The sequence below is a fragment of the Megalobrama amblycephala genome, unplaced genomic scaffold, assembly GCF_018812025.1.
Source record: "Megalobrama amblycephala isolate DHTTF-2021 unplaced genomic scaffold, ASM1881202v1 scaffold199, whole genome shotgun sequence".
In the NCBI taxonomy this organism is placed as follows: domain Eukaryota; kingdom Metazoa; phylum Chordata; class Actinopteri; order Cypriniformes; family Xenocyprididae; genus Megalobrama; species Megalobrama amblycephala.
This window is the reverse complement of record NW_025953336.1, coordinates 1,255,352-1,280,220: the sequence shown is the minus strand read 5'-3', so window position 1 is coordinate 1,280,220 and position 24,869 is coordinate 1,255,352. Positions and strand designations below refer to the sequence as shown.

The 24,869-nt window shown below is 39.3% G+C and overlaps 2 protein-coding genes across 22 annotated transcripts in view; one reads left to right on the top strand and one right to left on the bottom strand.

Annotated features, from left to right (window-relative positions):
* Positions 1 to 24,869, top strand: part of LOC125260924 (neurexin-3b) — a 494,859-nt gene that overhangs the window by 35,458 nt on the left and 434,532 nt on the right. The window lies entirely within an intron of this gene.
* LOC125260925 lies at positions 5,504 to 8,257 on the bottom strand. 2 transcript variants are annotated; one of them, XM_048179449.1, is made up of 4 exons: positions 7,692 to 8,257; positions 7,120 to 7,200; positions 6,831 to 6,911; positions 5,504 to 6,091 (listed from the first exon to the last, which is right to left on the bottom strand). In XM_048179449.1, exons 1-4 carry the CDS (start codon positions 7,808 to 7,810, stop codon positions 5,755 to 5,757), a joined length of 618 nt encoding a protein of 205 aa, XP_048035406.1. In that variant the 5' UTR covers positions 7,811 to 8,257; the 3' UTR covers positions 5,504 to 5,754. The 2 variants fall into 2 exon arrangements, with proteins under 2 accessions (XP_048035406.1, XP_048035407.1); XM_048179450.1 differs by lacking the exon at positions 6,831 to 6,911 and having other exon boundaries at positions 7,692 to 8,255.

Sequence of the window (24,869 nt, the reverse complement as noted above, 5' to 3'; positions counted from 1 at the left end):
TAAATCGGCTTCAAGTCACAGGAAACAATAGCGTGTATGTTGAGCACAGTCTTAGAATGTTTTAGCTAGTCGTTAAATGTGTGCCCGGCTTAACTTGCAGGGAATGTTAGCCAAAGTTCTGAGAACATTCCCTTCTAGCTTATAAGTTAAAGCTTTAAATTCTACAAGTTTGAATTGAGTTCTAATATAGAATTTACTTTTTAAATTATTGCCTAATCTAACTTATTCAATGTAGAAATTATTTTTTTTCTGTAATATTTACTTCACCACATAAGTTTTATCAGTACATTTGTAAATATCTCATATTATTATTTGTGAATTTTATTAATTTATTTGCATATATTAATCTACTAATTTGTGAATTTGATTATTTTTTGTGAATCTGTTTACATTTATTTGTGAATCTCAATCTATATATTTGGAATAATGCAACAATTCTAACCCCATATTTGAAGTGTGCATGTGATAGACACTGTACTATCTGGTCAAACTAAAGTACTCATATAATTGTAAATGGTGGAAAACAGCTAATGTTATGACTGATGTCATAGGCCACATGCCACAATGATTAATGTTCTTCATTAAATACATTACATATCCTATAATGGGCATTTGCATTGCTCTCTTTCCTAACTCCGTTGTCTAAAGACGTCAGGCAGAAAGCGTTTCAAATAGGACAGTTTTCTAAAGTCAGCCCCTGATACTTTTTTCCTTTTTTTTTTTCTTTTAAAGAGTCTAGTCAGTCACAGTCACAGAGACATGTATATTCAGAAAACAGTGACATATACATATAGACTTATTTTAGTAGTATCTGTCAGGTATAGGGACATTTTTGCTCTCACACCGTGTCTAAACCGGACGCAAACGCAAAAAGACAATAGAGCCCATTGTAATCAGTGATGTTGTCTACACTGAATGCGGCACAATGCAAACAACAAATTTCTGACAGTAAACTGATGCCTCGTTCTATTTATGATGTACTGACATGAAGGCACAAATGCTTTTCAATGGGCGCTTTGTCGCATTCAGTGTAGACAGGTTTTAGCTGTTGCGACACTGGCAACAACACGTTCAGTGGTGTTACAGAAACCTTAAGCAACATCATACAAGGTGTTTAGTACATCAGTATTGACTTCAAGAGTGCTATTGTATTCATATAGCTGTTCTTAAAAAAATATCAATTACAACACATTTCAGACACAAGTTTGGCTAGATTTTTTGTTTATTTTTGCTCTGTCAGCAAAATAGTTTGTTTACAGTGCAGTGCAGGGACACAAAGGGATTCCTTATGTCAAGATATTTTTCTTCTCCTTGTTATTTGTGTGTGTTTGAACATCTCATGCCTGCATGATTGTCCTGCTCTCCTCAGAGGATCAGAGGAACCTGATCATTGCAGTGTGTCATTAGGGCCTGTCACTGTAACCACACCAAACTGTTCCTCCTTGTGGGAGTCCTGACAGAAATTCAAAGCTTCATAATTAGTTTTTGAATGAGAACGGCAGTGGTGTGGAAATATGCTGAGTTAATCATCCTGTCTTATTCTGCTCAATAAAGTGTAGGTTTACTCTGAGTAAGCTAGAGGGAAGGTTTCTTCATCCTCTTGTCCTTGAAGGTTGTTGAAGAGTATAGATTTTTGTAAAAAAGTGAAAAAAAAAAAAAAGCAAATATGTATTTTAATGTTTATGAGAATGGCAGCAGTTGCTTATACACTGGATTTACATAAGTGGTCCAAACAGCTCAGCAGAGTGCAATGAATTATGGAAAATTGTGCACAACAATTATCAAGGAGTGCATTCCAAATGGCATAAATAATGCCTACGCAGAACAATCATGGCAACCTTTTTTTTGCTGCTTCTTTTTTCTTTTTTTTGGACTGGTGTTGGTTTACTAAAAATTAATTTCATCTGTTATTCCATTGAAGAAGTTGTTAAGGTGTTAATCCATTATCCCACAAATGGGCAATCTGAACATGAATAAATAACAAAATCAATTTCTTGTATTTTCCAACACATTAGTCCTCAAATAATATATTTTTTTCTTCAAAATATTACATATATTTTCATGCTGCTAAGTACACATTGCAAAGTTTCAGGAGTGACAATCATATTAAAATGCAGGATTGAATCTAAAATTGCGATGCTTGAAACGGAAAGGATGCTACAGTGACCTGTCATGTCACATTTAAGAGCATCATTTAATGTTTGAATTTCGTGATAAAATGGAGAGAATTTGAAAGCTGGGACTTTCTTTCTTATCACAAGTAACAAAGCACAAAGCTTTGTGTTTATTGGATGAAAGCAGTGCTACAAGTAATGTTAGGGAAAAACCGCAGACCTAGCTTAAACCCTGGGTGATTCATGGGGTCAAACAGGGCCTGCTTTAATGTCGCTATTTTTTTTAAACTGTTAATGCGTTAATGTCGCATTAACTAGCTCTAAATTCAACACAAGAGATTTTCTTCACACACAGTATGGGTTGCAGTCTGAACATGTTTTTCCGCCCCCCTTTTGACTGCGAGGATATAATTGGCCCTTATCATTGGCTGTTTTTAAACAATCGGGTGACTTCTATTGGACCAATACCGCTTTTTGGCCAATACATAGGTGTATCTCTAGTTAATATACCTACTTTAACTACCAAAACCTTTTTACCTTAAAATGTACCGATAACCACCACAATAATACAGGTGGCACAATAGAAAGCCACGCAATGAATCAGAGTTAATCGTAAGCGGCCTGTTCATAAAACATGGCCAATACTCATATACAGACAGTGATCGGGGTCATACATACAAGCACAAAATACCATCAGGGTAACACACAACACTAAACTAATAAGAATAAAAAAATAAAATAAATATAAAGCAATAAAGTAGGGATGTGATTGTGAGAACATTTTCCCACTGGTTAAACGACATGTGACAACACCGGTAATACCGGGGGACGGGGCCTCCACCTCTTTTTTTTTTTTTTTTAAATCGCTTATGAATGCCAGTGTGACCATGTGCATTTTACTTTCACTATCAAATTAGCGGCAATTGCTGGAATAGTGAGTTATTTTTCTTACTGAAAAACAGAACAACAAAACAGTGCAATGACAAACTTGCTTATATTAAGCATAGAACATTTATTAACAAAACAATTAAGAATACACCATGCTAGGCGTAATATAAAATAACAAATAGGCTAACTTACACAACATTTATATAAAAAACTGAAAATCAAACCGTGGAAACTGTGGAACCAAACAAATAAGGAACAGAACATTTACAGTGTCCTCCACAAATACTGGCACCCTTAGTAAATATGAGCAAAGGCGACTGTGAAAATAAATCTGCATTGTTTATCTTTTTGATCTTTCATTCAAAAAATTCACAAAATTCTAACCTTTCATTTAAGTAAAACAATTGAAAATGGGTGGAAAAGCTCATTATGAAATAAATGTTTTTCTCTAGTTCATGTTGGCCACAATTATTGGCACCCAATTATTGCAATGTCCTTTTCCCAAGATAACAGCTCTGAGTCTTCTTCTATAATGCCTGATGAGTTTGGAGAACACCTGAGGAGAGAGAGACCATTCCTCCATACAGAATCTCTCCAGATCCTTCAGATTCCAGCTCCATGTTGGTGCTTCTTCTCTTCAGTTCACTCCACTCATTTTCTTTAGGGTTCAGGTCAGGGAACTGGGATGGCCATGGCAGAAGCTTCATTTCGTGCTCAGTGACACATTTTTGTGTTGGTTTTGATGTTTGTTTTGGATCATTGTCCTGATGGCCGATCCAAGCACTGCCCATTATTGGATTTCTAGCAGAAGTGGTCAGGTTTTGATTTTTTATCTGTTAGTATTTGATAGAATCCATGATGCCATGTATCTGAACAAGATGTCCAGGACCTCCAGCAGAAAAATAGGCCCACATCATTAAAGATCCAGCAGCATATTTAACCGTGGGCATGGGGTACTTTTTTATCCATGTGTGCACCAAACCCATCTGGTGGGTTTGCTGTCAAAAAGCAATTTTTTTTAGTTTCATCTTACCACAGAAGCCGGTCCCATTTGAAGTTTAGTCTTGTCTGACAACTGAATATGCTGGAGTTTGTTTTTGGATGAGCAAAGGATTTTGGATTTTTCTTGAAACCCTCCCGAACAACTTGTGGGGATGTACGTGCTGTTTGGTAATTTTTTTTAGGCTTTCTGAGACTCAAGACTCAACAAATTTCTGCAGTTCTCCAGCTGTGATCCTTGAAGAGTCTTTGGCCATTCAAACTTTCCTCCTCACCGCACATTAGGACAATTTAGACACACATCCTCTTCCAGGCAGATTTGTAACATCTTTAGTTAATTGAAACTTCTTAATTATTTCCCTGATGGTGGAAATGGGGGATTTTCAATGCATTAGCTTTTTTCTTATACCCATTTTCTATTTTGTGAAGCTCAACGATCTTTTGCTGCACATCAGAACTATATTATTTGTTTTTTCTCATTGTGATGAATGATTAAGGGGATTTGGGCTTTGTGTTTACACGTATTTGTACTCCTGTGGAACAGGAAGTCATGGCTGCACAATTTCATGCTCCTAGTCACTGTGCTAAAAAATGTAAATGTGAATGGGAATATACTTCAGAGATATTTTACTCAGAAGAATTTCTAGGGATGCCAATAATTGTGGCAAACATGTATTGGAGAAAAACACTTATTTCATAATGAGCTTTTTCCCTCATTTTCAATTCTTTTCCTTCAATGAAAGGTTAGAATTTTGTGAATTTTTTGAATGAAAGATCAAAAAGATAAACAATGCAGATTTTTTTCACAGCCACCTTTGCTCATATTTACTAAGGGTGCCAATATTTGTGGAGGGCACTGTAAGTTCTTTAGTCAAGAGAAGTGAGTAATTCTCTCTCTTACCTTTGTTCTTTGATTAACATGACACTAAGTTAACAGTAATGGCACTTTAACCCTCTGGAGTCTGAGGCTGATTTTGGGCCCTGGAGAAGTTTTGACATGCTCTGACATTTGTGCTTTTATCAGTTGATTATAAACATATTAATGACAAAAGTGTCATTTACACTGTATTCAGCACAAACTAGGCTACCATAATATGTGAGGAACATGTATGTACATGTTTGTGTTTTTAAAGGAATAATGTTTATGCGTGGTTATTGAAAAAACAAAAAAAAAAAGTAACTGAAACAATACCTCAAAATGCATACTAAATGTTTTTTCACAAGACTTTTGAGAATTGTATATTTTAGTGTAGAGTTTTTGCTTCAAAATGATGTGGAAATGATCCTCCCTACTCTGACACATAAAACATTGTATTGATTTTAAATTTCTAAGACACTTTTGTTTAGCTAGGCCATATGCGAAGAGGTGTGACTCTTCATGAATAATGAAGTGATTTACACCTGGGGAGATTAAGACCCTGCCCCTAATGAGCCGCATAATGAGCCATTCAGTCAGGAATGTGACTGAGTCAACTAAGAAAATGCAAAGACAAGACATATCATTGTTTTTTTTCTTTTTTATTTAAAATAAAGTTAACAATATAATCCACATATAAACTAGGGTCAAAGGCACATTTTGTGTATACAGGCAAATAAAGGTAAGGTTTATAAAAAAAGCCCACTTTTACACCCTATACATAACCTGCTTGATCACATATAGATAATCTTTGCAGCCCAATGGTCAGTGAGAGGTGGTGAACAGAGAATCTGAACAGTCACACATCTGTGTGCCATTTTTGAAAACAGTTCCTTTTCAACTGAAGACACAAGTAAATGTCACATGCCTGGCATTTCCAAGGTGTGTCTTGCCTTTTACCAAGCTGTACTTTGCAAAGCATGCAGTTCCGACGACCAGCGGTGGCATTATTCCTTGCATTTTGAACATTTTGAAGAGACTCTTAGGAGTGTGTTCATCAGCAGGACGCAGCTGTGGTCCAGGTTCCCGTGCAGGTAGGAATCTCAGAGTCTGTGGAACCATGTCAGTGTCATTATCTGTTTTCCATGACAGAGCTGAATGCCTGTTGCTTGTCTGAATGTTTTTCTTGGCCTTTTTTGCAAGGGGTTTTGGAGCACTCTCATTAGGGCTATAGCTGGAGAAAAAAACAGTGAGATGGTTATTACACAAGGAGCTATACTATTTGCATCATCAATAACTAATACTAATATAATGTTTATTATTGTATATATTAACATTACCAAGCACTAATGCTAATATTGTGCACGCATAAGAAAGAAAGCCATACAGACACATATATACATACACTACCGTTCAAAAGTTTGGGATCACTAAGATTTTTAATGTTTTTAAAAGAAGTTTCGTCTGCTCACCAAGGCTACATTTATTTAATTAAAAATACAGTAAAAACAGGAATATTGTGAAATATTATTCCAATTTAAAATAACTGTGTACTATTTAAATATATTTCACAAAGTCATTTATTCTTGTGATGTCAAAGCTGAATATTCACCATCATTACTCCAGTCTTCAGTGTCACATGATCCTTCAGAAATCATTCTAATATGATGATTTGCAGCTCAAGAAACATTTCTGAACAATTGTAAACAATAAATGTCTCTTGAGTAGCAAATCCTCATATTAGAATGATTTCTGAAGGATCATGTGACACTGTAGACTAAATAGTACACAGTTATTTTAAATTGGAATAATATTTCACAATATTACTGTTTTTACTGTATTTTTAATTGAATAAATGTAGCCTTGGTGAGCAGATGAAACTTATTTTAAAAACATAAAAAATCTTAGTGATCCCAAACTTTTGAACGGTAGTGTACATAGGCCTACCATATAGTGGGTGAACATGTACTTACTCTTTCTCATTATCGCCTGTGTTGCTGGGTGCCCTCTTAGTGGGAATTGCAGGTGAATGTGAGAGTGATGGATCCACATTTCTAAAACAAAACAAAAAAACTGTTATTATTAGCATATAAGATACTACTCTCATACCATTACCTATGCATAACGGACAGGAAAGTAACAGGTATACAAGCATGCTGTATATGTCTGTCAACTGGCCATTACCGGACAAAGTGTGCGAATGTGTAAACGTTACAGTCTGCTATATCAGTTTGCACATATAGTGGGTAAACGTGTACTTACTCTTTCTCATTATCGCCTGTGTTGCTGCGTGCCCTCTTAGTGAGAATTGCAGGTGAATGCGAGAGTGATGGATCCACATTTCTAAAACAAAACAAAAAAACTGTTGTTATTATTAGCATATAAGATACTACTCTCATACCATTAGCTATGCATAACTGACAGGAAATTAACAGGTATACAAGCATGCTGTATATGTCTGTCAATTGGCCATTACCGGACAAAGTGTGCGAATGTGTAAACGTTACAGTCTGCTATATCAGTTAGCACATTTAGTGAATAGCAACACGTTCGCGCATTTCACAACCAAGCATATTTTAGCACATTCACGTCTATCATAATATGCTATTCAACTGCATGCAGTTAATCGATCTAACGCGTGTATCCAACGTATCTATGCATATTAATAACAAGTCGAATATCAACAGAAAAGCATTCTATTTATAAGCATTTTTATGAGATAAAGTTATATAGAGTTATATAGATAGGCCTAGATGTAAATATAAGACAAATATATATGTACGCTTATATAGAAAAAACACGTCAAATAATTTAAGTAAAACTAAATCACTTACTCATCAGAAACTGTATCTTCAGCTGGATCAAGTCGCTCTTCAAAATGCAGACGTTCATCGTCAGAGTCGTGTTCTTCTTCCGAGGAAAAAGTGAACTCTTCCTCACTGTCCAGGACCATCTGAAGAGGCTGCTCACCTGAGTAGTGATGCTTTTTAAGACGCTGTTAGGGGCGTTTACAGTTTGCATAGATCGCCTCAGCACATTATCTTATGAATAGAGCGCTCTGCGCGTGGGCGGGCACACATTAAAGATAATTAGGTAAGACAGGAGAAACAGTACCTCTCTTTACTTTTATACTGATTACATAAAGGGAGAATATTTTTTTTAGAATTTATTTGTTTCGTTTAAAAGTAGACACTTAAAGCTTTGCAAAGACATATCTCTCATGTCCATGTAGCATGTATAAGCCGTCTATTTTAGTTACTTTTAGTGACCTTTTAGAATGATGTTTGCAGAGACGGAGATGGCAGGACAGCACACCCTGTATATTTTATTTATTTTTAAAAAGCACAAAGTTTTATTTTGATTGTGAGTGTACACAAAAAAAGAAGACATTCTATAGTTTCATTTGATATATTACTTATGTCTCTATGATAAAAAATGACGGAGTATTTTAAGTCTTTTGCTGCAATGTGAAAAAAAAACTGCAAAACGCGCCGGCGCGTTTTTAGACCTCTGAGTATTTTGAGTCTCTTTCACACTGGTAAGAAAAAAGCCGTGGTGGTATCGCCGGCGATACCTCAGACCTCAGAGTGTTAAAGAATATATAGCTCGGATCTCACGTTGCCGAGGCAGCGCGTAGATTAAGTCTGCAAGAATGAATATACGGCTCGGGTCTTGCGTTTGCCAAGGCTGCGCATAGATCACGTGTCCGTAATTATATATGTATTTATATATTGAGGGATCTGAGTAGATGGGAGTTTCCCTTTCTCTCTTTCCCTAAAATAACTTGCGAATTATTACGAGCTATAACCTTTTAGCCAGAACTGGCTGCATTTAATTTGAGGATTAAATTAAATATTGAATACATTAAATTCTGAAGAATTTAAAAGAAAATAAAGGAGACCGTTCTGCCAACCCTGCCACCTCGTGTGCTTCAGGGCGCAGTGGTTTTCAGTGTTCCTCCAAAAGAGAGGAGGATTGTAGAGCGGTCAGTTCAGATGTCCCCTGCCGGTTTGCCATTTCAGGGCACTGGTCTGACCGTTCATCCAAAGAAAGTGTCGCCACCTGTGCTCCCCCGCAGAAAGCTTGGGGACAGGGACAGGCAACACAGCTGAAGTCTTTTTGAGGTAACACAGATCTGCAGACTGTAATTATCACCAAGAAGGCTTCGAAGAGGTCCTGATGCCAGTGACGCGGGACATTGGAGGACAGCCCCCTCCAGAGAGGGTTGGGTATTAAAATACTTGGTACCCATCCCTCTTTGGGGCTGTTCTGCTAACCCTGCCACCCAGTGTGCATCAGAGCGCAGCGGTCTCCACCGACCCTCCGAGGAGGGCCGGTCATCACTTGATTCGTCTTCTGCCAGTGTGCCGCTTCAGAACGTCGAATCAAGTGCTCAAAAAAACACCAGAGGCCAGTCTCGAGAGACTGGTTCCCTCAGTAGATTTTATGGCAGAATGGAAACTTCTACCGAATATATCGAATTGGGTGCTGCTCATCATAGAAAAGGGTTACAGAATTCAGTTCGGGTCTTGCCCGCCCAGATTCAACGGGGTCCTTCCCACTTCCCACAGCTCTGGTTATGGAACAAGAGGTTATGACGCTCTTGCAAAAAGGAGCTATAGAAAGGGTTCCTCCTCCCAGCAAGCTGTCAGGCTTTTACAGCCGTTACTTCATTGTTCCAAAGAAGGATGGAGGACTACGTCCTATCATAGATTTACATGTGCTAAAACGCTCCATACAAAAGCTCAAATTCAAGATGCTTACACTCAAACAGATTATCCCACAGATCAAGTCCGAGGACTGGTTTGTGGTGATATACCTGAAAGATGCGTACTTTCATGTGTCCGTCCATCCTCATCATAAGAAGTTCCTCAGGTTTGCTTTCGGGGGCGAAGCTTACCAATATGGGCTTCTTTCTTTTGGCCTATCACCCTGCACATTCATGAAGTGCGTGGATGCAGATCTGGCTCCGTTGAGACTCCAGGGCATCTGCGTACTGAATTATATTGATGATTGGTTGATCCTAGCTCAATCAGAGCAACTGGCAGTCCAGCATCGAGATGCTGTTCTGTCCCACATGAAAAGGCTTGGGCTGAGGCTCAATGCCAAAAGAGTGTGCTAATTCCAGCTCAGACTACCACTTATCTAGGTGTAGTCTGGGACTCCACCACGATGCAGGCACATCTGTCCCTCGCTCGTGTGAGTTCCATTCTCGTAGCCGTGAAGGGGGTGAAATTAGGCCAGTCACTCACTGTAAAACAGTTCCAGAAACTGTTGGGTCTGATGGCAGCTGTGTCCAACGTCATACCTTTTGGCCTTCTGCACATGAGACCCTTACAGTGGTGGCTCAGGACCAGGGGGTTTTCTCTGAGGGGAAATCCTTTTCGCATGATCAAAGTCACGGGGCGATGCCTTCGTGCTCTCGTCATGTGGAAAAATCCCTGGTTCCTGTCCCAGGGACCCGTGTTGGGGGCTTCTGGTTATTGTGTAATGCTTACGACAGATGCTTCCCTCATGGGCTGGGGGGCGATCATGAGTGGTCGCTCAGCTCAGGGTGTACACATAAATCGGCTGGAGATGATGGCGGTGTTTCTAGCATTGAAACACTTCCTCCCAGACCTGAGAGACCACCATGTGTTGGTCCGCATGGACAACATGTCAGTGGTCTCATACATAAACCATCAGGGGGGTCTGCGGTCTCGCCAACTATATTACTTGGCCCATCGGTTCCTCCTATGGTCCCAGGGGAAGCTGCTCTCACTGAAGGCAGCTTACATCCCAGGGTATCAAAATGTGGGAGCAGACGCCCTGTTGAGGCAGGGGCCGAGGCCCGGGGAATGGAGACTCCACCCAGAAGTGGTGATTCTCATATGTAAAAATTTCGGTCAAGCGGAAGTCGACCTATTTGCTTTGGGAGAGTCAACCCAGTGTCCACTCTGGTACTCCCTAACACATCCAGCACCTCTGGGTCTGGATGCCATGGTGCAGACATGGCCGAGGCTAAGTCTGTACACATTTCCCCCGTTCGCTCTGCTCCCGGGAGTTCTGGAGAAAATACGCCAGGAAGGGGCCAGCCTGATATTGGTAACCCCATACTGGCCAACCAGAATATGGTTTTCGGACCTAGTGTCCCTCTTACACGGCTCCCCAATGGAGCTTCCTCTCAGACAGGACCTCCTGTCTCAAGCGGGCGGCACGATAATACATCCTTGCCCAGAACTATGGAAGCTATGGGCCTGGCCTCCTGAGGGGGCCAGGTTCATAGATGCTGGTCTCCCAATTGAGGTTGTGGAAACCATCCTTAACTCCAGAGCTCCCTCCATGAGGAAGCTGTAATTCCTATAAATGGAATATATTTGCTACTTGGTGTAGACAAAATAATTCGGACCATGTCCACTCTTCTGTTAGCTTCGTGCTACGATTCCTCCAAGAGAAATTCTCGGAGGGTTTATCTCCTTCAACCTTGAAGGTCTATGTTGCGGCTATCTCAGCCTATCATGCTCCTCTTGAGGGAGATTCCTCAGTAGGACGAGACCCCCTCGTTACACGCTTCCTCCGTGGCACACTGAGGTTGAGGCCTCCGGTGCGTACAAGAACTCCGGCCTGGGACTTGGCCATGGTATTGCAAGGGTTAGCCGAGGCTCCCTTCAAACCACTAGAGGAGGTTCCAGAAAAGTTTCTCACTCTAAAGACTGTCTTCCTACTTGCTATCACTTCTCTGAAGAGGATAGGAGATCTACAAGCACTTTCAGTTGCTCCATCTTATCTCGAATTTGCTCCAGGAATGGTGAAAGCATTCCTTCATGCTAGACCTGGCTATGTGCCAAAGGTCCCCACCAATGTCCCAGGTCCGATTGTACTTCAGGCCTTTTATCCTCCTCCTTTTGAATCTTTGGATCAGGAAAAACTTAATCTGCTCTGCCCAGTGAGGGCTTTGGATGCGTATGTCCACAGAGCTGCCCTGTGGCAAAAATCAGATCAATTATTTGTCTGTTATTGGTCCCATAAGAAAGGGGGCCCAGCATCTAAGCAGAGGATGAGCAAGTGGGTGGTCGAGGCCATCTCACTTGCATATGAAGCGGCAGGACAGCCTTCTCCATTGGCTATCCGCGCCCATTCTACCAGGGGTATGGCGGCATCAAAGGCTTTGATGTCTGGAATTTCCATTGATGATATATGTGATGCAGCTGGATGGTCATGCCAGCACACGTTTATCAGGTTTTACAACCTTGATGGTGGCTCCACTCCGGGGTCGTCTGTCTTGTGAAGCTAACATAAAGCAAGTACTTGACGTTACGGCGTAGTTGGGATTGCGTTCTCAATGCGTCATGACGCAGCGTCGACAGTTCCCACGAAAGGGAACGTCTCAGGTTACAGATGTAACCCTGGTTCCCTGAGTAGGGAACGAGACGCTGCGTCGCCTTGCCGTACCCCCAGCATACTTGCGAGCGCTTACTTCAGACTTATTTCAGAAGCTAGCGTTCTCTGAATCCCGGTATGCTTTATAGTTTCCTGGTCTGTGACGTCACCCGCCTCTGACGTCTCGCTACACGATTGGTTAGATACAAGAGTGCTTCAACGACGTAATCACGCAGAAGGTTCCCAATGCGTCATGACGCAGCGTCTCGTTCCCTACTCAGGGAACCAGGGTTACATCTGTAACCTGAGACGTTTTGGCATAATTTGTGTATGTTATGGTTCGTTCAAGCGTGGAAGACAACTCGATACTGGCGCGCGTTGTGTGTGTTACATAGGCAGGACATTCACAGACTACTCTTTTGTCTTATCATGCTTGAATGGTTTAAAAGCATTTGCATGAATTGGAGCTTGATTATATATCGCAGAAAAACGGATACTGCGTTAATTGTGTAAATTGCGTATTTTTACCGCGTTAAACTGAACAAAATTGCCGCAGTGGGCAAATGATGAAACCTGTGTTGCGACAACCTTGCAACCTACCGTAGCAAGCCTAGAATAAAGATTAACTAAATAACATAAAATGTAACACAAAACATACTCATGTACATTACTGTTAACAAAAATGAATAAGAAATGAAAATATTTATATGTGATGTGTAAGGTGGGGACTGAGAATGGCCTTCTTTTTTACTGTAAATTATATGGTAATTCATAGTTTTTACTTACAAAAACCATAACTTTGACATTATTTTAAAGTAAAATTACATATAATGTGATGTTAAACCATTTACAGTTTTCCACCGTGTATGGTACACTAATTTACAATTAACCAGTTAACATGTTTTTACTATTTTCAACTTCTACATCCTCAACCATCTGATGCTCTTGCTGTGGAAAGCCATTGGAGGGAATATGCCATAGGCATGAACACTCGTGTTTCCATGCACCCATGTTTATGTAGATTTTTAAAATTGACCTGCATTGAATTTATTTGAGAAAATTTCCTTCAGAAAAATGCTACTTCCATCATAGCCATGTGTTGTGTGTGTCTCTGAACATCTGTTCTTAAACCTAATCAATATTCTGCTCAAGCATGACAATGCTTCCATGGCAACTCCAGGCATAACGGCCCTGGGGCCATGACTAGGAAGTGACATTTCAGCAGAGCCTTCAACTCGCATACAGAAACTTTACACACCTAACTGTACATTTATCACACTCTATGTGTGCCTGTGTATGAGTGTGTGTGTGTTACTGTGTCTATGTATATGTGTGTGTGCTTGTGTGACTCTGATTTCACAGATCAGCGGTGAGATCCCGGCACTCCCAATGTTGTGGCCTTCGTGTGTAATTGGCACACTTCATCATGGCCGTAAGTCAGGAGGAATCAGCATCATATTAGACCTCCTCCCCTCGACGGAGTTATGATGTTCATTAGCAAACCCCAGGCACCGCAGAAATCCAATACTGTGTTTATCCACTATATCATGTTATACACTCCTGCATGCTAACAAATTTTTAATACCAACTAATGCCACGATTTTGATTTGTATGAGTCAATTTCTCATGACATATCAGTGCATTGATATATCTATCTCCTTGTCAAATTACCAAATACTGCTAATTTGAGATTGTTACTATGAATGCAATTGCAATCTACATTATCTTAATTTACTGCTATGCACTTGGCTTAACAAGCTTAAAGGTGCTATAGACAATTTCCATCATTTTGCTAACTTCAGCCACACACACCCTCTCCAAACCCCACATAGCCAGCCCAATTTTAGCAAACCCAAACATATTGAGTTAATCTTTTAAAAATACCCCACAAAACCTCTGCATGCTTTTTAATTATTTTTTTTTTTTTTTTTTTATGTTGTTTAATTTTTTTTTAGGTTTTAACAGTAGCAGTAAACATCTACCTCCGGTTTCACAGACAAGGCTTAAGCCTAGTCCCAGACTAAATGCATGTTTGAGCTGTTTTTACTGAAAGCAACTTGCACTGATATATCTTAAAATATGTCAGTGCCATTGTTTTGTCTCAAGATGCACACCAGTAGTGTTTTTTCTAAAGCATGATTATAAAAGCTACTTAAATGTCCTTCTTAAATTGAACTAAGGCTTAATCCTTGCTTAATCTAAGCCCTGTCTGTGAAACCAGGCCTACTAAGTCTACTATGCCAATAAAACAATGAACCTGAGGAAATGTCAGGTAACATGTCCTGTAGCTACAGTAGAATGAGGCAGAGAGTGCTACATCGGAGTTAGGAGCTCAAGGACGTCACCCCTCTGGCAACTGCGGTTTAAGGTTATCAAAAGGGGCCGTGACTCAGCGGCTCCTAAGGAATAATTTCCATCTGAATTGTTCTTAGCCGAGCATGCTGCAGAGAGCAAATGGGTAATTGACATGAAATTTCAAGCATTTTCTGTGTGATATGATATAAATCATCTCAATTTTAAACAATAACAATAAAAAAATGTGCACAGGGGCACCTTCTGTTACAATCCGTGTTGCTGAAGCAGGGATGAGTCATAAACAGACTTCTATGCAAATAGGAACTTTATTCAACAAGGGAACAGAACAGCAAACACGTTTAACCAAACTACAAACAACAAGAACGGACAGGGAGTGCAAGGAGTGAGTCCAACATAAAGGGTGTGTTGATGACGATGGACAGGTGCAGGGAATCCAGGGAGAACGGGAAAGCTGATGAGGGAAGTGAGTTCAGATGAGGAACAGGGAGGAACATGGGAAATGGAGTCCGGGACAGGCGTGGTTGTAACATTACCTCCCCTTCCCCGGTAGGTGCGTCCTCGTGCCCTGGAGACCTACACGCAGGTGCAGGGGGAGGTGCAGACAGGTACGGAGGTCTCCAGGGCGGGTCTAGGAGCTCGAGCAGTCACGGGTCAGGGGCCTCGGGATGCCATGATGGGTCAGGGGCCTCGGGATGCCATGGTGGGTCAGGGGCCGTGGGAGGCTGGAGCGGGCTCGTTGGCGGCTGGAGCTACTGGCTCCTTCCAAAAATCTATGAGCCAGTGATCATAGTCACGCTGGGGAGGTTGAGGACAGCTTTTGCCACACACCGGAGGCTCTGGCAGCTCGGCGACAAGCTTCACTGGAGGCTTGGGCAGCTCAGCGGCAGGCTTCACTGGAGGTTTGGGCCGCTTGGCGGCAGGCTTCACTGGAGGCTTTGCGGCAGGGGCCTCGGGATGCCTCAGCTTAGGGACAGGCAGGACAAAAGGGGCAGACCCACTGGGAGGATACGTGGAGGAAACCGGCTATGGTTGAACTGACCAGGCCGTGTGCTTTTCTGAGGAGACTGGACGAGGAAGACATGTTCGCTTTTGAACTTCTTCAATTTCGAACTTGGAACCATTTAAAAAAAGATGTCCTGCTAAGAGCACGCGCTAAGAGGGGCATCTGGCCAGTTCAACAAATGAGAGAGCTCAGAAAATTCCTCCACGGACCTCTCCAGCAGGCGACTAAGAAGAATCCCATTTGTAGAAGTCCTTTCGGTTTGATCCGTTCTTCTGTTCCAATCCGTGTTGCTGAAGCAGGGATGAGTCAGAAACTGACTTCTACGCAAATAGGAACTTTATTCAAAAAGGGAACAGAACAGCGAACACATTTAACCAAACTACAAACAGCAAGAACGTACAGGGAGTGCAAGGAGTGAGTCCAACATAAAGGGTGTGCTGATGACGATGGACAGGTGCAGGGAATCCAGGGAGAGCGGGAAAGCTGATGAGGGAAGTGAGTTCAGGTGAGGAACAGGGAGGAACATGGGAAATGGAGTCCGGGACAGGTGTGTTTGTAACACCTGCAGGATTTTATCTCAGGGTACGCACAGAACTAGCAACTTTTTTTTTTGCTGTCCGCAAAAAGCGATTAAATCAATTATTGCGTTGGTGGGAACGATCTAATGCTGTACAAATCTCTTTCCTGTTCCCCACTTAGAACATCTGATGCACGTAACTGCACTCTGATGCTTGTGTAGATAGATGCTTTGTGAATTTTTTGTTTTGTTTTTTTTTACGTTATTTCTGAGTGGCTTTGTCCTGAAATGTGTGTATTGTTTTCAGAGAAACGTGATTAACGAAAAACGAATCCTCACTTTCTTTCCAGTCCTGTGAATACTTCACTTTGTATGAACCAAGACCACTACTGTATGGAAGTTCAAGTCCATTTTACTAACATTTTAAATATATAAGCCTGTAGCCTATATTATATTATCATATATTGTCATATAAATAGTATAAAAACAATAAAATAACAGCACAATTTACTTGCCTCAAACAACTCAGTTGATATTATTAGTATTATTATAATTATTGTTTTTGTTGATCCTTTTAATTTATTGCCACAATTTAATATGTGATTTATATTATCAGAAAACTAAACACATTTAGGGTCATCAGGCTTTTATTTGTGCTTAATGGATAAAACAACGGAGCTGCGCACTCAGGTTTATGGCTGCTGTAAATTTTACCTGCCACAGGATGGCACAGTTTTCAACACTCTTGATTTGAAACTTTTTACGGAACGGAAGAAAAGCTTCAAAGTTTTAAGAGGCTTCATTTCTCCATTCCTACTCAATAGTTTTAGGCCTTTTGCAAAAGTTTCAATTGAATTTAACTGTTTTAGAGAGCGTTTACTCATTTGGAGCCCGTTTTTAAACATTAACTATCTGTAATTGTCATTGTTCATGTGTGGAAAAAGTGACAAAACTAAACTAGTTTACTAGTAAAAACTAGTAAAACTATAACTAAAATCAGATTTCTTTTCACCCATATCCCCCTTGCCCACCCATTCATGCACATACACACAAACACACACCTTTATTTATTCTCATTTTCTCTTGCTTTCTTAATATGACATGAGTGTATGCAGATAGATTTTAATAATCAATTTAAAAATTATGTAAACAAATAAAAATGGCATTAATTAGCCCCCTCTCATGGTACATACGGCTGCAGGCGCCACTGCATGTGCACTAGGTATTTTTTTAATCTGATTGAGTCGGCTTCAAAGGTTTACATATTATTTTCATTTTTTAACACATTATTTAAAGGTACACTATGCAACTTTTGGCCACTCTAGTTGTTAAAAAAAAAAAAAAAAACTGCATGCATTTTGCGGAAGCATTTTGGTTGTGCATCGGCTTTGTGTGACTGTACGGATGAATATGGTTCTTTCTGAAAAGAGAGACAGTGAGATTATTCTACTGCTCATAAAATATCCACTACTAGGATTAAGAGATATAACCAGTTTAGATGGTTAACAGACATTTTTTGTTATACTGGTTGAAAGTCTCCTCGTATACGTCCTCAGACTCTGAATAATGTGTGTCCATGTCAACAGTATCAACACCGAAATGAATCAGCAGTCAGGTACAAGCTCTCTAAGTTGTTTACATTCATTATGATTGTAATGTTATGTGCTTTGAGACATGAGGCAGTTTAACACCATCTCTTGTGACGCTTTGCCGAAAACAGCTGTGTTTGTGTGCCTTCATGGTGTTTTGGAGGAGGCGTGGCTTTGAGACGCTCTGAAGGGAGGGTGGGATGTTATGATTTGAAAGCTCACTATTGCTAGCCTCTCCGAAAATGTCCTATTGTACCTTTAATAGACACGGTACTTCCTTGAATTCTAGCACAGCACTACAAAAACCAGTGAAATGGCCCTTCACAATAGATAATGCTTTACAATGAACTCTATTAGAGAGCTACATGTGGTAATGTATCTGTTCAACAAAATACCATACTTAATACCACACCATACATACAAAATACCATACCATACTGTTGAGTAATAAAAACACCATCTCTATGATGCGTTTAAAATGTTTCAAATCCCCCAGTTCTCGCCATCTCCGAAAAGCCAAGCCAATGTTGATTCTTGTTTTATTACAAGCTCTGTTTCGTTCTCTTTTGCCAGCAGACTCTCTTCTGTTCGGCGTCTTTTTTTTTTTTTAAAACTGGTGATTCCCCGGAGTTCAATTATAAGCATCTAAATTATGCTGCTGTGCTGCTCCCATACCATACATGCGTCAAATTAGTCGGAGCAACTTTTTACTATTTACGGATATGACAAAACATGCAAGGGTGAGTGACGTATGTTTGCAATTTACTGTGAAAACCATCCCGTCATGTCTAAAATATAAACACTTATAATAGGTTTATCATAGTGAATCAGGGTAAGACAAAAACATGTTCTGGAAGAAGGATTGATGATGTTTTGACTCATTATTTAAATTTAGTTAATTGTGAACAAAAAAAAAATTACATAGTGTACCTTTAAAGTGACAGTTTTGTCATCATTTACTCAACCTCATGTCATTCCAAACCCATAAGACTTTCATTCAATGAAGAGACTTAATTGTATGATGAACAGATTTAATTTAGGCTTTTACATATAAACATTGATCAACACACATTAAATATGGTAAACAGAAGCTCAAACGTGCATCAAGCAAGCACATTTGAGATACTGCGAGAACCATTGAGGACTTGTTCTTGTGCAACCATGAAGGCTTTTAGTCCAGGTGAGCTATCACTTGGATTATTTACACATTATTATGATGCCAAGTATTAAAAAAATCTATACTTTTGGGAACTACTCTATTTTCTCATTAGTATTTAGTAGTAGACTATGTACAGATATGGAAAGTTTAACCATAGTGATAACTGATCATTTTTTTTACGTTATGGACAATAATAGATATGATTTTTTTTTTTTTTTTTTTTTTTTTTAAAGATATTTTGACAATAAATTGATTAGTACTTTTTAGGGCTGCACAATAATGACAAAAATCATAATTGTCAATTATTCCCTTGAAATTGTAATTGCGATTATTAATTACAATTATCACAATTACATTGAATGATGTTTTGAATGGCTTTGGGATTAGGTAAGGTCCTGTGAGCGTTAACTTCTGGCTCAGTCTTAAATTAATGATGAAGTGCATGTCGCTAACATTAACCGACCCACAATCTGATCCATAGACAAACTTGGAAGTAACCTAGAGGAAAGGCTTTCTTGCCATTTCAACTCAGTAAACTGCAGAGGAGCTTACCTCTTGGGGATCAAGGAGAATGAGAAATCCTTTCTTTTTGACTAGCCAGTCTCGCCTTTGAGCCTCTTTGGCACCTCCGTTGAGATTTTGGTCGAGAGGTTCAAGGAGGCGAGAGCACAGTCTGCTGCCTTCAGGGGGGTTATCCCTTGCAAGGTTGAGTCCACATCCTCGACCTCCTCTTAGCCTTTTGATCAATCTTCAGGAAGTTCCTGGAGACAGGAGCAGATGGCTAGTGTGGCTGCTTATGAAATGCCACCCTGGCAAAAAGAGGAGGCAGGACCTCAGGGAAGAGAGTTACTAGAAAGTGCTCTGAAAGGGTGGCTGAGTAGTAATTCAGCATTTTTTCCCACTCACGACTCCTCTAAGGAGGATTTCTTTGGGTTTAGGTGAGGTCCTGTGAGTGTTAACTTCTGACTGAGTCTTGAATTAATGATGAAGTGCATGTTGCTAAAATTAACCGACCCACAATCTGATCCATAGACAAACCTAGAAATTAGCATTACTTAAGGTAACTGCTTTATGTGTTGATCACGGTGAGATGATGCAACCTCTTGTGAGTTCAGTTTCCTTTATTAGTCACTGGCTCGATAAGGTGAAAGGTCATGGTGAACATGAAAGGTCATGATTACAGCTTTGCGAAGCCACTTAATCTCTTGCCAGTGCATGTAGCACCCATCACTATTGAACAATGACAATTTATCTCCCATCCCTATGTTTGGAGGTAGGGGGATCACTCTTGGAAGCGCTCGACTCTTACATAGTCATCAAAAGAACATTGAGTGAGTGCTTGGGTCAATTAGTGCTTGGGTCATTTATTTACATAAATTTGTAAATATTGTAAAAGTTGATGTAAATAAGTTGATTTCTTTAACTCAGAACTGTGTCACGTTGTTCTCAGTTCATGCCCTGTACTTATTCACCCTCCTTTTCAAGGAGATTAAGTAGTAGGCTTCCCCCTGATATGGGCAGCATTAGTGAAGTTGTAGCCTGGAGGCTAATTGCTCTGGCCCTTTGTAGGCTTCTTTTTTATCGGCCCTCGAAACACCCCTTAGAGTAGAACAGAATGAATGGAATCAAATGGATAACTAATATGATTCATTTGGTTTTGTTTATTCCCTCTCCAATTAATGTTGGAGTTTAAATTAGGGATGTTGTTTCTCTTTGGAAGAAATACTCGTCTTGGTCCCTCCTTGTTATCAGGCCACTGATTGTGGACCTTAGAGTGTGTTTGTAAAGATAAGGTTGAGCTGTTCTTCACAGTCATGACAGGTTCTTAAAGTAGAATATAAGCTCCCCTGTGATCCCATCGGGTTTTGAGTCCGGGTGTTATAGTTTTTATCCATGGTAGTCAGTGCCTTACTCTTGTGTCCCTGAGGCTCCCCCTTGTAAGGGCAGCAATTAAGGTTGTAGCCTGTGGGCTAGTCAGCAGACTCTCTTTCTCATCCCTTAGGGTAGAGTGGGAAGAATGGAACCAGTTCCTCTTTCCCTAGCTTGGAGTAAAGATTGGCTCCCCCTTGGAAGAACGGCAATATTAATACTACTAAACTATTACTGAGGTTGTAAGCATCCCTAAGGAAAAATGTTAACCCTATTATGATGCTGTTCTGGCATTAGCTTAGGATGGAGCAGGGTTAACAGGACTGTGTATACTCAGTTCCGTCTTTCTCCCCATTAACAGTTGGGTTCTGAGGTAGTGCCTCACGTTCCCCTATAGCGGGTATTGTTCATGACTCCAGTGGACCTATGCTCGAAATACCTGGCAAGTATGGCAGTTGGCTTACGGTGTCCCATCTTGTTATAGCAGCACTCAATCGATTAGTGCTTAAGGTCTCTGAGTGGGTCCCCGAGACACAGGGTTGAGCTCTCTCTCCTATAGCTAGGGTAGATAATGTTGTTCTACTTAACAAAACCTGCAGTTTACTGAGTTGAAATGGCAAGAAAGCCTTTCCTCTAGGTTACGCTCCACCAGTCATGCTGAGGGCATTCCCCCATAGCATCAACTCCAGATGCCGTGTCTCCTTCCCCTTCTCAGGAAACCATGGTTACAGTCATAAGATGTTTTTGGTGTCATAACCTTATTTATAAAGGTTACATGGGTAAAAAACGCAGAAAACAATAACCAGGCCTATTTTATTTGATTTATTTATCACTTTTTTTGTGGTTGTGGCTCAACGCTAAGGATTTTTTCTACTGGCCTGGTGGGGCCAAATTTTTACTTGCCTGTCCAAATTTTTCACAGGCCAGTGGGAAAAAAAATATTTTGCGTTGAGCCCTAAGGTGTTTCTGTTTGTGTGTTTTTTCATGACACAGCTGTCATATAATTTATCCTGTGGACATACTGACTGATGTAAACCAACAATACAGAGCAGGAGAAACATAAAACCATCTGATGGTTATAGAATGAGTGGACTTAGAAGCGTAAAAATTACTGTATTGCTTAGACATTCACATTTGTATTCATGATTGTTACTGTTCCTCTTAATAACAGTGCCAGGGTCATTCATACTGTGCTCACTGAGAAATTTTTATGTCTCTTTCATATATATTGTAATATATTGGATGAAAGAAAGAAAGAAAGAAAGAAAGAAAGAAAGAAAAAGAAAAGACAAATTTATCATTTTCTGCAGTGATTCTATTTTTTCTTTATAATTGTGTTATGAATAAATATTGCATGATGTAATGAGCTGACATTTGATTGACTTATGTGATGCTGCTTGTCACATTGGGGGGAAATCCTAAGTGACAGACGCACCAGGTCTTGCCCTCAGGCTCAAAGACCTAAAGTAATTGGAGTTGGTTTAATGGCAGAATGAGGCCATTGTAGTGGAACCATAACCTACTGAACCCAGTGTGGAAGATGAGTACAACCAGCCCCCCAAAAAAAAAGATCTGAACAGATGGAATCCTTCAGCAGAATATTATATATTCCAGAGGGACCATTTTGGAGGTTACACAGATAAATGACTCCATTAGCATGTTTGGTAGAGGTAATAGCTGTGACCTTTTAAGATCACCTTATCATATTTTTAAAAAAGGAGCCTGCTTGAATGACTTTGATACCTTTGACTTTCATCTCACATGAGCTCATGCCATTTTGTGTGCATTATGATGCAGCTTAGAAAGATCTACTGTACACATGTACGCAGCAGGGTTTCCTGCTAAGTGTGTGTTTACATGTATTTGTGCATTAATAAAGTGCTCTGCTTATTAAATAGGTTGAACTCTTAGTAAACATTCATTGTGTGTGCATGATTGCTCGTTGGTAATGCAACACACAGCTGTGTGTTGTGGCAGATTACTGCGTATCTGGAGAGTTGCAGATCTTGAATTTCTCATGTTCATCTGTAATTGAGTCATTCTCTTTGAGCACTCGTGTCTCACTCCAGCAGACAGCCGTCTGAAGGTGACTGTGTGCTAATGGTGGCCAGTATCTATGGCAGCGTCTACTTCCTTCAACAATGCATCATTACAAATGTGGGTTTGAGAAAATGGGTGTGTTTGCAACAAAATGGAATTAGAAGTAAAAATCAAATTAATCAAAATTGAACAATTTTAACACTATTCAAAATATTCAATATCATATGATGCAGCCTTATAGGATACAGTTGTATGTTCACATAGAGTTCACTGTTTGAATGTTCTTATTTATGTTCAAGATTTGAGGTAAATTATCCATTGTCACTTTCACTGTCAAAATAATGCAGAAATGATATTCAAATGCAAATTAAACAATTTTTGCAAAAAATGCACAAGTAAAAGAGAAAATTGAGTTGTCGGTCATGACGTCGCAAAAATAGAAACCATTCCAAAAATAGAATCCCCTTGTTGCTCATTGTGTATCGCTTATTTGGCTGGTTAGGACAAAAGGCTCTGATTATCATGGAAAATATACCTTTTATTATGGGTTGCATCTGGTTACGACAAGGTGTGATTTTTTTCTTTTATTGTGAAATTCGTTTCAGAATCGCCCATCCCTAAATACCAGCTGACTATGATTGGTAATTTTTAAATGTGACTCAGATGGTTGGTGCCACATCCACGGTGTTGACATTGTTATTTGACCTCTGATGCCAGCTATGTAGCTGTTACTGCACTGTGACCCCATGGGATAGTAAAGTGTCCTTTCATTCAGAATGCCAGTGGAAGCAGTAGGTCATTAGCCTTTAAAGGGATAGTTCCAAAAATGAAAAATTCTGTCATCATTTACTCACCCTTGTGCTGTTTCAAAATCGCATGACTTTCTTTCCTCTGTAGAACATAAACAAGATATTTTGAGAAATGTCTGTTTTTTTTTTCCTTTCTCTTTTTGTCGATACAATGGAAGTCGGTTTTAACCAAAATGATTTGGTTACCACTATTCTTCAAAATATCTTCTTTTGTGTTCTACAGAAGAAAGAAAAACGGTAACACTTTATAATAACTGCACACTATGAAGCATTAATTAAGCATTAGTTAATAGTTAATTCATCACTTATAAAGCATTAATAGACATTAGTAAGTGGTTTATAAATACAGCTATAATTGCTTTATTCTTGATTTATAAGCATATCTATAATGTGTTTAATAATTGTATTTTCATACTTTATTAATAATCAATTTATCATTTCTAAATTAAGTATTACATTATTTACAAACCAGTTATATGGGAGTTGTCAGTAGTTCATTTAGTAAGTGTAAGCAAATGATTAATAAACTATTTAAACATTCATTTATACATCTTATTATTTAGACACGTAGTAATAGTTACTTTTCCTACTACTATTCCTACTACAATTCATGATTAATTCAGGTAGTTATAAAACATTTAGAAGTAGTCAGTTAACTATTTTTGTGAGCTCATCTAAAGTGAGGACTGTTTATGCTTTGTAAAGCTTTTATAAATGAGATTTAAAGGTTCAGTGATCTTCTGCACTGCTGTTCTCTAATGTTTTAAAGTTAGTACCGAGGTAGTTTTGACACTAGGAATATGTTAATAAAACATTTATTAACACACTAAGTAACTAATACTATATGTCTAAATAATAAGATGCATAAATGTACATTTAAATATTTTATTAATCATTTACTTACACTTCCTAAATGATCTTATGAACCACTGACAACTCCTAAATAACTGGTTTGTGAATAATGTAATACATAATTTAGAAATGATAAATTGATCATTAATAAAGTATGAAAAAACAATTATTAAACTCATTATAGATATGCTTATAAATCAAGAACAAAGCATTTATAGCTGTATTTATAAATGGCTTACTAATGTCTATTAATGTTTTATAAAAGATGAATTGACTATTTACTAATGCTTAACTAATGCTTCATAGCGTGAGTTATTCTAAAGTGTTACCAGAAAAACATACAATTTTAAAACAAAATGAGGGTGAGTAATTTATCACGTAATTTTCATTTTTTAGTGAACTAAGTACCTAACCTACCTAACTTTTACTGGCAATGTGCTGGTTCAAAAGCTAGACAGGCACTATAAACATTTCTGGGCCAGCAGGGAAATTCATACTG